The sequence below is a fragment of the Lemur catta genome, chromosome 11, assembly GCF_020740605.2.
Source record: "Lemur catta isolate mLemCat1 chromosome 11, mLemCat1.pri, whole genome shotgun sequence".
NCBI classification, from domain to species: Eukaryota; Metazoa; Chordata; class Mammalia; order Primates; family Lemuridae; genus Lemur; species Lemur catta.
In genome coordinates, this window is record NC_059138.1 from 90,985,846 (window position 1) to 90,999,666 (window position 13,821).

Sequence of the window (13,821 nt, forward strand, 5' to 3'; positions counted from 1 at the left end):
AAGTTCTGTTTTAAAACATCCAGATAAAACCAGTTGTTTATAAAGGATTAAACAAAATTCTCTCTTCAATGTACCTCTAAGATAAAGCAACTTTAAACCCCTTTCAACCTCAAAAGAGAGTACACGGTACCTCGACAGTGTAGTATCTTGTTTAACGTTTCAAAGATTGTTTTAGGTATTTTATAAAATTGAATATTTGCTAGCTGATAAAGACGGGATGCTTAAAGAACACTGACATCAAGTGATAATTCTGCATCTTTATCTCAAAATAGACGTCACGTGATCCAATAAAATTCTTATTAGCGTAAGTAGTATAATTAGAATTTTAAAAAAGAAATTTTAAAGAGGGAAATAGAACAGCAATTGTATTTAATATGACAATTGTATCTAATTATATCTAATATGGTTAAAGACTAAAGATTACCTATGTTAAAAATTGTTGTTTTTAATGAGCCTAAAACCTTGTATTTGACTTGATATATAGAATCAAGATATTATAATGATAATGCAGATTATTTTTAAATTGCAAAATACAAAACTGCAAACAGTTTTTGCCTATTTTAAGACTATAACATGAAGCTTAAGTCTAGTCTACATTGTTACATACGTTTGCCATACCAAATGTGATACATTGCTTTCAAATTTATGTCAACAAAACATGCTTTTTCATTACTTCACAATGAAGTTTGCAGAATTGAGCATCACTTATTAAATAAGGTGGCTGCTATGTAGGTCATGAATATAATTAAAGAATGTATCTAAATAAATTTTGTAAACAGTGTTTCAAAACATACTGATCTTTATTGTAAATTGCTTAATTTTATGTCATAAAATTGGATAAAACAATTTTTTTAAACTTCCTAAGAAGACATGTGTGATTATACATTCTGCACTGACAAAAGCCCAAATAATATAGAAATCTGACCCAACAAATATAAAATTAAGTTGTAATTATCTTTTCGTGGAAGAAAAAAGGAATGTGCTCTTACAATTTTCTTTAAGTAAGTTTAGCATATTAATTCAATAACTTCTGAATTGACAATTAAATACATTGACACTACTTCCCTACTTTCTTTCCAGATGATTTTGAGGTAAGGAATGAGATCACTAGAGATCTCTCCAAGCCCCTCGTGCCAGTGACTTCTAATTCAATGTATATCCGTGTAGTTCTCATCTAGCTACTTAATAGCCTTCTGATTTAAAAACAACCAAACCTCAGGGATTAGTAATTCAGTCATGAAATGATCTGGGGAATGGTATTGATGCTGTTTGTTATGTTTGTTTATTGGGGAGGGAAATGCCTTAATCTTGTCTTAGAGACTGAAATATAATAACACTGGTGCATGTAAAATGTCAGTCAGGATGTATAGTTGGAAGTAAGAGAACTAAACTCTTTATAGCTGGAAAGACAGTAAACTCTACCTGGGTAGTTATCACAGATTTACTAGCTGGTACCCCAAACTGCATTTGGTGGGTGTCTTTCAGGTATTGCTCATGTTCTCTAGTCCCTGGAGGAAGAAGTGACTATTTGTAGCCCTGCCCTTAGTAGTTAATGTCAGAAGAATTACCCATGTAGAAAGAAACTGGCATAGTTCAGAGATTCTGCATCAAATCTGAAAGACAATATTTGTCTTCTTTTTACTGTGAAAAACTGTAAAATGAGAGAAAGCATACTCTAGAGGTAGTATGAGTGAATGTCTTTTGAGAATTGTAGAGGCCGAGGCGGGTGGATTGCTCGAGGTCAGGAGTTCGAGATCAGCCTCAGCAAGAGCGAGACCCCGTCTCTACTAAAAATAGAAACAAATTATCTGGCCAACTAAAATATATATATAGAAAAAATTAGCCGGGCATGGTGGTGCATGCCTGTAGTCCCAGCTATTTGGGAGGCTGAGGCAGGAGGATCGCTTAAGCCCAGGAGTTTGAGGTTGCTGTGAGCTACGCTGACGCCACGGCACTCACTCTAGCCTGGGCAACAAAGCGACACACTGTCTCAAAAAAAAAAAAAAAAAAAAGAGAATTGTACTCATTGTAAGGGATGGGTTTTTGCTTAAGCAGCTCTTCAAAGACTCTTCTTATCTTTTAGATGTCAAAGAAAAATATACTTCAATAAATTCCATAGATATTTTTTAAATTATTATGTGTGGAGCACATGAGAGTGTCAGGCATGGTGGTAAGGGATGGTATTTGAGGATGGGGACCATCTCCCATCCAGAAGGAGGGAGACCAACATTTGCTGGGTGTCTACTATGTTTCACTTAAAAAGCACAAGGTAAATATTATCGATCAGCAGGGTGAGATAGCTCTCATTTTATAGCATTGTACAGTGATATAATCACTTTGCTAACATAAACACACCTTCGGTAAGTGCTATTATTCCCATGTTAAAGATGAAGAACAGAAAGAATTAGAAATGTTGGCCATGGCAGATTCCCATATGCTTTATGGGAATCTGTGTCACTGTGTTGCTGAGTGGACGGTGACCCATATGCTCCTGCTGACTGGACTGGTTCTATTTACACCTGACCTGCAGAAAAACAAGTGATAGTGTGGAGATAAACGAAGACCAGCCAAATGAGAACAGGAAAAGCCTATTTATTCAGAGTCAGCCACCATCACTGGCATTTTCGCAGAGACTCACAGGCAGGCCAAGGAGCAGGAAAGCTCACAGGGGGAAAGGGAAGGCTCCGGGAGTGGAAGGGAAGGCTCCGGGAGTGCCCTAATGGAGGCTGTCAGCCTGGGGAAGCTGCGGTGCTCACTAGAAAGGGAGCCTGCTACGGAATTGGCTAGGGGAGCTTATTTGGCCTTCTCTGATTGGTCCTAAGTTGGAAGTGAGGCCAAAAATTAGGGAAGCTGCCAGTTATTAATCAAGTCCTGGCCATTTGGGACCAATTATTACAGAAGTTGTTTGGCTTCCTGGATCAGTTGTTAGAGTGGTCTGTTGTCCTACAAGTCTGATTTACGGGACAGCAGGCTAGCATCCTGGGCTGGTTACTGTAGAGCTGCTGTCCCCAACCCCCGGGCCATGGACCAGTACCAATCCATGGCCTGTTAGGAACCGGCCCCTACAGCAGGAAGTGAGCTGCAGGAGAGTGAACAAAGCTTCCTCTATATTTATAGCCACTCATCATCACTCGCATCACCGCCTGAGCTCTGCCTCCTGTCAGATCAGCAGTGGCATTAGATTCTCACAGGAGCACAAACCCTACTGTAAACTGCGCATGTGAGGAGTCTAGGTTGCACGCTCCTTATGAGAATCTAATGCCTGATGATCTGAGGTGGAGCTGAGGCGGTGATGCTAGCACTGGGGAGCAGCTGCAAATACAGATTGTCAGTAGCACAGAGGTTTGACTGCACAGAGACCATAATAAATCAATTGCTTACAGGCTCATATCAAAACCCTATCAGTGAGTGGTAAGTGACAATTAAGCTATATCTGGTGGCAGGCTTTATAGTGGCAAGTGAGTTGATGTACTTCAATTGTACAGCTGCATCTGGTGGCAGCTTTAAGTCAGAATCCTACACTTATTTTAGTCCGAGCATGTCTTGCCCATTATTTTATTTACCACTTCCATCTGCGCTTCTTCCCCGCACTGTGCACTTGTCTCAGTCACAGTTTTGGTAAGCCCACAAGCTAACCCTAGCAAAAATGAGTAAAAAACAAATGTCCTTAGGGAGCTTCTTTGAAAAGGGGGGAAAGACCTAATGACAAGACAGCAGAGGACTCTAAGACTGCCAACAAAATGAAAGCTGCATTTAAAAGAAAATACCAAGGTCCTACTTAAATTACAGGTTCATTGCAACAGGTGACTCTCATTCTCCTAACCAGCTTAGTATAACATGTGGTGACTGGCTATCCAATGCAGCCATGAAACCTTCAAAACTGCTCTGCCACATGGAGATCAAGCATCATACATTAAAAGACAAGTCTTTGGAGTTTTTTAAAAGAAAAAATGTGAACATCAAGAACAAAAGCAATTATTGAAGGCCACCTCTTCATCAAATGTGTCTGCGCTGAGAGCATTGTTCTTGGTGGCTAACCACATTGCTAAAGCTAAGAAGCCCTTTACTGTTGGGGAAGAGTTCATCCTGGCTGCTGCTAAAGACATTTGCTGTGAACTTTTAGGAGAGGCTGCAGTTCCAAAGGTGGCTTGTGTTCCTCTTTTGGCTAGCACCACAACTAGATGAATTGAAGAAATAGCAGAGGATATTGAGGCACAATTGTTACAGAGGATTAATGAGTCACTGTGGTATGCAGTCCAGGTTGATGAGTCTACTGATGTTGACAACAAAGAAACAATGCTTGTTTTTATGTGATATATTTTTCAGGAGGATGTGCATGAGGGTATGTTAGTGCACTTTTATTGCCAACCAACATGATAGCTTCAGAACTATTCAAATCTTTGAATGATTGCATATCAGGAAAACTGAATTTGTCATTTTGTGTTGGTGTATGTATGGACGGAGTGACTGCCATGACTGGTTTCACTACTCAGGTCAAAGAGGTTGCTTCTGAATGTGAGGCTACATACACACTGTGTCATCCACAGAGAAATGCTGGTTAGTGGAAAAATGTCACCTGAACTAAACAACATTTTGCAGGATGTGATTAAAATTATAAATCACATTACATACCCTTAACTCACATCTGTTCACACAGCTCTGTGAGAAGAGGAGATGGGCGCAGAGCACACATGCCTTCTCTTAGATGTGCGATGGCTTTCTAAATGTAGATCACTGGCCAGATTTTTTGATTTACAAGAGCTGCTCCAGAGAATTCTTTTAGAAAAGCAATCACCACTGGCAGCACATTTCGGTGACACAGAATGGGTCGCGAAACTTGCTTAGTTGTGTGATATTCAACCTGTTCAATGAACTAAATCTGTCAGTTCAGGGAAGAATGACAACTGTGTTCAAGTCAGCAGATAAAGTGGCTGCATTCAAAGCCAAACTGGAATTATAGGGGCGATGAGTGAACATCAGGATTTTTGACATGTTTCAAACATTAGCAGAGATTTTGAAACAGACTGAGCCAGGGCCTTATTTCTCCCAGCTGGTGCATGATCACCATCTCAGCTTTCCAAAGAGCTTGAGCATTACTTCCCAGCCACAAAAGACCCCCAAACTGGGAAGGAATGGATCTCCAACCCATTTGTGAATAAGCCGGGTGAATCGACCTTGTCCGTGCTAGAAGTAGATCGACTCCTTGAGATCGCAAATGAAGGTGGCCTTAAAAGTATGTTTGAGACAACTTCAAATCTCCATACATTCTGGATTGAAGTCAAGGTGGAATATCCTGAGATTGCCACAAAAGCACTGGAAAGCCTGCTTCCATTTCCGGTATCCTATCTTTGTGAAGCAAGGTTTTCTGCAGGGACAACAACCCGAAAGAGATTACAGAGTAGACTGGACATAAGCAACACACTCTGGGTGTCACTGTCTCCCATCACCCCAAGATGGGACTGTCTAGTTGCAGGTTAACAAGCTCAGGGCTCCCACTGATTCTGCGTTATGGTGAGTTGTACAATTATTTCATTATATATTACAATGTAATAATAGAGATTAAGCACACAATAGACATAATGCACTTGAATCATCACAAAACCATCCCTCCCCCAGTCTGTGGAAAAATTATCTTTCATGAAACCAGTCCCTGGAGCAAAAAAGGCTACTGCTGTAGAGAATGGGTTGGCTTCCTGGGCAAGTTGCTGTAGACTGTGGATCAGAGTTTTCTGTATTTATATACGGTCTGGCCATTATCCATTTGTATATTTATTCTCCCAATAGGCTGCCAGCAACTTGTAGTCTTGGTATCAATTACCTGTTCATATGTAAGACACTACCCCAAAACATGTGGCTTCAACAAGGATTTATGATGTTGGCTGGGTGGTCACTCTGCTGCTTTCCTCGTGAGCTTCCTCGTGAGGCTGCACTTGGCTGAGGGTCTGTCAGGCTTCCACGGTGCCAGATCTCTGGTGCTTCAGGAAGCCCACTGATGCTCCCTGGTGTGGCTGGGTGAATCTGATATGGAGTGTAGCCTGAGACCACTATCTCACAAAGCTTTGTCCTGGCCAGGGGCTTCTCTACTGCACTGGCTAAGGCTCTCTGGTTTCATGTGTTTATTTCTTAGTTTTTTCTTTTCATTACATTTTTCACTCTTTACATATTTAACATCTACTTTTCCCCCTTGACCAAAACAAGAAACCATATCTATTAAAAAAATGTTCAAGGTCTGAGTGGAGAATATATTCATGTGATTCAAAAACAGAATATTTTGAATATACAGTGAACACTTTACTCCTACCTATGCAGGGGCCTCATCCTACCCCATTCCCACCTCTCTTCCTCCCTCCCCTTCTGGGAAACAGTGCTGATGGATAGCTTTTTAGATACCATGTTTTGTACATGATAACTTTTTCACTCAAAAGGTATATGCATGTCCAATTTTGATAGATGTTGCCAAGTTCCCTCCCTAAAGGTTGTACCTATTGGTATTTCTTCCAGCAATGTGTGGGAAACCTTGTTTACCCAAAGTCTTGGAGTAAAACTTATCAAACTTTTAGATTTTTCTAATTTTATCAGTTAAAAATTGTACCACAATGTAATTGTTGCCATTTTTCTTAGGTAAATAAGCTGGAATGTCTTTCATATGTTTCTGTTAATGATCTATGCATACTCTTTAGCCTTTTTTCTATTGGGTTATTGATATAATTACTGCTTTTTTGACACTTTTTATATATTAGAAAGATTGGTTCTTCTATCAATTGCAAATATTTTTCCAGTTTTGTTTAAGCTCTAGGTGGACCTACACAGGTTCTTGATGTTTATGTAGTAGAAATTATTTCTTTTCTTTTCTGTGGCTTCTGAATTTTGAGTCAAATTTAGAAAGATCTTCCTCTATCCAATGCCATATAGGAATTATCTGAAGTTTTCTTGTTAATATTTCAATGGATTTATTACCTACTTGTAAGTGTTTTATCATATTGTAAAATGAGAAATGTGGATTCAATTTTATCTTCATAATAACTAGCTGATTGTCCCAAGCTATTTGTTTTATTTTTCCAATATCCTTTTGAGATGCCACCTCTATCATGTACCAAATTTACACATAGATATAAATCTATTTATGGACTTGTTTGTCCCATTGGTCAGTCACTATGCCAGTATCACATAGTTTTAATTATTATTTTATACTTATGTCATAGAGCTATTTCCTTTTGTTGATTTTTTTTCAGAGGCTTTCTGACTGGCTTCTTATTAAATTTATATTTTCATATGAACTTTAGAATCAATTTAGTTTAAAACATACCCCCTTATGGTTTTAAAAATGTATATGTGTGTTTTAATCTTCTAAAAAGCTTTCTGAAATTGAAAATATCAAACATATATAAATTTAGACAGAATCGTATAATGAACCCCATGGCCTGGCAGCATCCAACTTTAATGACCATTTCATGGCCAATCTTTTTTATCGATCTTCGTATTCATTTCCTCCTCATATTATTTTGGAAAAGGTCACAGATATATCATTTCATCTGTAAATATTTAAATATAGAAATCAAAAGGTAAGAATTATTTTGAAAACAAAATTGTAACACCATTATCACATAAACACCACACATTATTTTTTAACAGTAATTCTTTAATATCTCATAACTGTTCCACAAATACTATAATATTTTCCTGGTTTTTAATTGAGATCAAGTTACATTTATAAATTAACAGGGAAAATTGACATCTTGACAGTTGAGTTTTCCTATCCAAGGATATGGTATGTCTTTCCATTTATTGAAGTCATCTTTTAGTCATTCACTGCTGTTTTGGAGTTTTATTCACATAGGTATTTTACTTTCTTTCTTCTTTTATTTGATGTTTTTATCTTTGTTGTGGCTTTTGCATATTATACCCTTAACTGGTTGTTGTTTGTATTTATGAATAATATTGATTTGCATGTGGTAATTTTATATACACTTAACTACAATTTTTCCTTATTCATAATTTTTTAAAAAATAGATTTTATTGCATTTCAAGGAATTCATCAAATTATCTGCAAGTAGTTATGGTCAGAACTCCATGCTAATTTTTACCTCTAATTTAAAATTTTTCTGTCTCTTATCTAATTGCATTGACCTCCAGATCACTGTTAAAGAACAGTAGTAATACTAGTAATACTGAACATCTATGCCTGATATAGATGAATGACTAAATGAAGGCAAAGATGCTATTATGAGAAAGACTGCTGAATTATACCGTCTTCTAAATACAAAATCACTTTTCAGTGCTCTAACAACATGATGCATCCTTAAAAGCTAAACTATCATGAGGATATTGACTCTCCATATTTTTTATTATGAAAATTCATCCACTTTTTATAGGCAAGTATGAATCACTTTGAGGTTTTTATGCAGCTCCCCAGTTTTGATTCCTATGGGTGCAGTATAATCCAAGGGAAAATGGTCCTCAAATATTCTGGATGTGTGGTCAGGGCCTTCTGTAACCGCTGGTCTAGGTGTGAACACTTGGGGTGCCGTGGACCCTGAATCGATATAAACATGTGTACTCCGGGTGTCCCCAGTTGCTAAGGATTTTAAGTTTCACACATAATAAAGATTCAGAAACTGCATGCTGAAAATAAGAAAAGAATAAAATTAATGCCTTATAAAGAAATCCATCTCAAAGAACCCCAAGGAATGCTGATATAATAAAATATTAAAATTCCTTTTTTCCTTGCTAATGCAAGTATTTTCAAATGCCCATCTAATGGATGAGAAAATAAGCTACTGGGGTAAAGAGCTTCTGGAAGGACAAGTAGAGGGGGAGGAAGAGAATGTGGTGGCCAAGGGACCTCTCCCTGCCATGGTCTCTCTCCTCTGTGAGCTGGGTGGAGGGGTTGTCTGAAAACCAATCTACGAAGCCAACTATACAAACAGATATATGAGCCCAAATACACCTACATATGAATATATAATCAAATATGACACTCTACAATTACATTCATTTCTAATACATATATTGTTTTTGACTTGTATTTTCTCACTATTTGGCCAAGAAATGTCATAAACACTTGTTTTTACATCATATGAGATACCTTCTACATCTCTTCAATTACTTCCTGTGGCTAATGAGAAATAATAGGAATACATTTCATACATCCTAGTGAGTTTCAGGGGGTTTACAAATTAACAGTTGGTATTTTTCCCCATTGTGTTAGGAAGAGAAGTTTTACTTACATTATCTGGTATTAAATATTCTCTCTTCCTTTGAGTTCTTCTCTGCCTCTCTCCACCTCATATTGCACCACCATCCCCACCTCCTTTACCCAAGCAAGATGAGATAGTGACTATAAAACTTTATAGTATTCAGGGAATGAGATAGTTAAGAGAAGTGAGAAACTGAATGCACATTCTTCCTCATAGCAAATCAGGAAGAATTTGACTTAGAAACTCCTTTTGTATTTCCCTGTCTTTTGCATTAAAATCCATGTGAACACTTGGAGCCAAGACCTGAAATTCAGATAAGCCTTGTTTAACTTACGCTTTTGCCATAATCACACTACTTTGCATGAAGCAATCCCAACAAATCTCTCCCAGTGATGGAGCTACTCCTATCTTACCATTTCCCAGGGCTGCCATTACCTGGAGAGTAAATGTTTGAACAGTGGTTCCTGTTTTGTTATATATAAATTGACCTAGGAAAGTTTCTTCGCCTTCACACTTTTTCATGATGCCCTATAAAGAAAGTAACAGACACAGAGATTGCAACAAATGGATACAGTTGTATGTTTAAGTAGCAACAATTCACCAGACATCTTTGTGTGTCCACCAGGGGCACCGTGCCATGCTGGCGCCAGTACTGACCTATATGACTCAGGAGTCAATGAGGCCAGAGGCTGATCACAGAACTGACTAGACAGAGGATAGGCAGGTAGATAGATAGAAGATAGATGAAAGGTAGATGATAAATAAATAGATGATAGACAGATGAAAGGTAGATATTAATAGATAGGTAGAGACTGAGCAAATCACAGCATTAACTTTGGCCTAATAACTGTATTTGCAGTTGGCATACTTTGAATAAAATAAACAAAAATGAGTCCCCATGTTGAACAGATGTTTTCCAAAATGGAATAAACTTAAGCCAATTGCCAGACTTTGATCACACAAATAATTTCCTCCAAAAAGTAAGCTTTGTCAACTGACAAAAGCCTTGGTATTTGTATGCAATTTCCCCCGCGTGTTTCTCTCTCCTTCTCTACCCCTCAGATTGAAGATTTCTGAGAGGAGAATGCACTGGTGCAAACTAATTTGTTTTGTGAATCTAAAGTTTATTGTTAGGTTCCTTAAATTATGGTAATACAGCAAAATAGTACAATCATTTTGTAATGAAAATATTAAAATTAAACTATAATTTGTATTAAAAGAATTGGACACATCATGATTACATGATATACTCACAATTACATATATACATATATATATATGTATGACTCAAGCCTCATGTAGTTCCTGTTGCCTAATAGAGGGGCACTAGTTTTATTTCCACCTTTTTTATCACCTTTTTTTTTTTAAAAAAAAAAAGACAAACTCTCACTGTGTTGCCCAGGTTGGCCTCAAACTCCTGGGCTCAAATAATCCTCCCACCTTGGCCTCCCAAGTAGCTGGGATTACAGGAGCAGCCAGTGCACCCAGCTATTTATCACCTTGTTTTAATTTCACATGGTTCATAAATTCTCTAATATGGAAGAAAATGATGAGAAGTAGTTTTTATTTCCAAAGGATTCCTGCAGGATTCACCCATAATTCCTCTAAATAATGAGCAACCGTGTGCACCTGTCTGAGATGGGGTTTATGTGTTCAAATTCAACCTAACTCAACTTTCCAGAGACACCTCTTGTGGGTGGTGCAGGCTTGCATCAAAGGACAGTGGCCCTCTGATTTGTAACACCGGAGTCACAGCTGTAGAGGCATTTGGATGACATAAAAGGCGGGCTGCTTAGCACTGGGCCCTCCTCCACATAGTAACTTCAAAGGATTGAACTAAGGCATAAACCTACGAGGGAAAAACATGAGTAGACACTAACACAAAAAAATCTGGAGATGTCCAAACTAGCAAAAACACAAAGTAGCCTGGCGGTAGGGCAGTGTAGAACCAGTAGCACACTGAATTATGCTGTAGGGCTCGGGAAAGCCCTGGGTATTGGGGCCATGGGGGAGGGGGGCAGGAGGGTGCGGGAGGGCCTAAATCTAAGCTTGGCTGACAGTCATTTCAAAAAGCAGCTAGCCCCTCAGTCCGTGGTAGGTTATTGCCCCTACTCTGGCACACCCAGCAGAAGGCCCTCTTCTTCCTCCCAGCTCTGAGATGGCTGATGCTGCAGCCTTAGTACTGAACACAGACAAGGCATCTGTCATGTCCCACACACCAAGTGGAGTGACAGCCCGTGGCCCTCCCCCCTGCATCTCCCAGTGTGCAGTCAGGCACGAGATGGCAATCCTCTCAGGGTCAACTCGCCTGACACCTCACTTTGGGGACTCTAGAAGAAATAGCCCAACCAGATCATCCCCCCGGAGAAACTCTAGGTGAACCAGCCCCACCATGTGTGCAAAGCTTTTGGCCAGCTGTGTACCGCTGAGCTCTTCATGTGACAGAGAATCATCACAGACGTTGGAGACGAGCACCTCACAAGAAAAAGACACTAGACACAAGGGGGGCAGTGGCGCTTTGAAATATGGAAAAGAGCAGAAGAAAATTAAACCTATAATTGATATCAATTAATGCCTTCAGAGTCATAAGAGAAGATAATGCATCCATGAAAGAAAAAATTTAGACTCTAAAAAAGGAAATATTTATAGAAACAGAAAGTCTTAGAAAGCATAATTATGACAATGAAAGTGAAAACTTCAATATAGGTGTTAAAATATAAATAGATAAAATATTCCAGAAGGTAGAACAAAAAAACAGAAAAGGAAAATAAGAGAGAAACTATTTTTCAAAATAAAAGATTAGATTGTAAGTTGAATCCTCAGGATGCAGAAATGAAATCCCATGATAACAGTCACGCATCAGGCCTACCTAGCAACCAGCCGGGTTGGAGCAAAAGGGCAGACAACTCCAGAAGGGATATCTCAGGAAACAAAGAAAAGAAATGAAAAGAAAAGAAAGGAAGGAAGAAAGAAAGGAAGAAATTTATAAATTATCTGACATGAATTAACATAATGGAAGAATATTTATACCTCTGAGGAAGAGTTTGGGAATGTGTTAGTGATAGAAATATAGAAAACTAAGCAAATTAAATAAAAATAAAGCAATTTCCCTAGAAAACATCAAAAAATTATGCAGTAGTATTCAAGTACACTAAATGGCTCAACTGAGAACAGTATTGTTCACGTAGTCACCACGAAAACAATATTGACTGAAATAAAAAGTAAGATAATGTAGTGTAGCAGTGCCTCAAGTGTTAAAGCTAGATTTGCCATGTGATCTAAAATGTGGTATATCCATGCAATGAAATATTGTTCAGCCTGAGTCAATAAGAAATGACATACTGACACACGCTACATCATGGATGAACCTTGAAAACATTATGTCAAGTGAAAGAAGCCATTCACAATAGGCCCCATATTATATGATTCCATTTACATGAAATGTCCAGCAGAGGTAAACTCACAGAGACAGAGGGTTAGTGGCTGCCAGGGGCTGAGGGAGGGTGATGGGGAAACGGGAGGTGACGGCTAAGGGCTGTGGGGTTTCTAGGTGGGGTTATAAAAGTCTTCTAAAATTGACTGTGGTGATGGATACACAACTCTGTGAATACACTAAAAGCCACTGAAGGGTTCACTTTAAACACGTGAATTATATTTCCATAAATCTGTTGTTAAGAAAAAGTAAAACATAAACATATTGGGAGGGTGTGGAGCCATGGAAGAAAGCTAATCTTCACTTTCCACTTGAGGATGCCTGCAGATCAAACAACCAAAGCTGAAAAATTAAGAACTAACAGTCAAAGCAAATATGGGGGCACGTATACAAATAAGCAGCTAAAATTGTTGCAAGCGGAAGCTTTAGGATAATGAGACTTGGGGGTGCAGAGAAGTGGGACAAGGAACCACTGTTTCATTATAAACTCTACGGAAATATTTGATTTTTTAATTGTACGTTTATGACTTTGATAAAAGTAAAAAATAAAATTAAGTGATAGAAATTATCTGGTCTGACCCTCTCTCTTTGTAGATGAGAAAGCAGAGGTCCAGGAAGTCAGTGACACTAGTTAGCTACATAGTTAAGATGAAAGTTCAGCTCCTAATTCCTAGCCAACTACCTTCTATCACAGGCCAATTTGAATAACAGATTTAGACAGCTTACATAGACAGAAAATTCCTTGGGTGCGCTGGAGATGTTTCCTGAGGGAGACACCTTTTCTGAGATGTGCTCCATGGTAACAGCAGTTGGTATAATCTTCCTGGCAAGCTTGATTAGGGTATGACCCTGAGAACCTGGGAAGGCCCAGCACTTTCCAGGGTAGACATCCGGCTGGAAAGAAAGCACTGAATTAATCTCTTATATAATGACCATCTTTGTCTTTTTTTACCACTGTTGATTTAAATTCTATTTTGTCTGATATGAAAATGGCTACACCTGCTCACTTTTGGTTTCCATTTGTATGTAATATTTTTCCATCCCTTTACCTTGACTCTGTGTCAGTCCTTGTGAGTCAGATGCATTTCTTGGAGGCAGCACATACTTGGGGTGTGTTTTTTCATCCATTCAGCCAGTCCCTGTCTTTTAAGTGGGGCATTCAGACCATTCATGTTCAGTGTTAATAGTGAT

The 13,821-nt window shown here is 38.5% G+C and overlaps 1 protein-coding gene across 1 annotated transcript in view; it reads right to left on the reverse strand.

The window, feature by feature from the left end:
• Nucleotides 1-8,332: 8,332 nt before the first annotated feature.
• SUN3 (Sad1 and UNC84 domain containing 3) overlaps nt 8,333-13,821 on the reverse strand; it is a 29,594-nt gene continuing 24,105 nt past the window's right edge. Inside the window, exons 8-10 of the mRNA XM_045564061.1 lie at nt 13,357-13,524; nt 9,633-9,725; nt 8,333-8,622 (exon numbers count right to left, since the gene is read on the reverse strand). Coding sequence (XP_045420017.1) covers nt 8,503-8,622; nt 9,633-9,725; nt 13,357-13,524 — 381 coding nt within the window. The 3' untranslated portion in view covers nt 8,333-8,502. The remainder of the gene's footprint in view (nt 8,623-9,632; nt 9,726-13,356; nt 13,525-13,821) is intronic.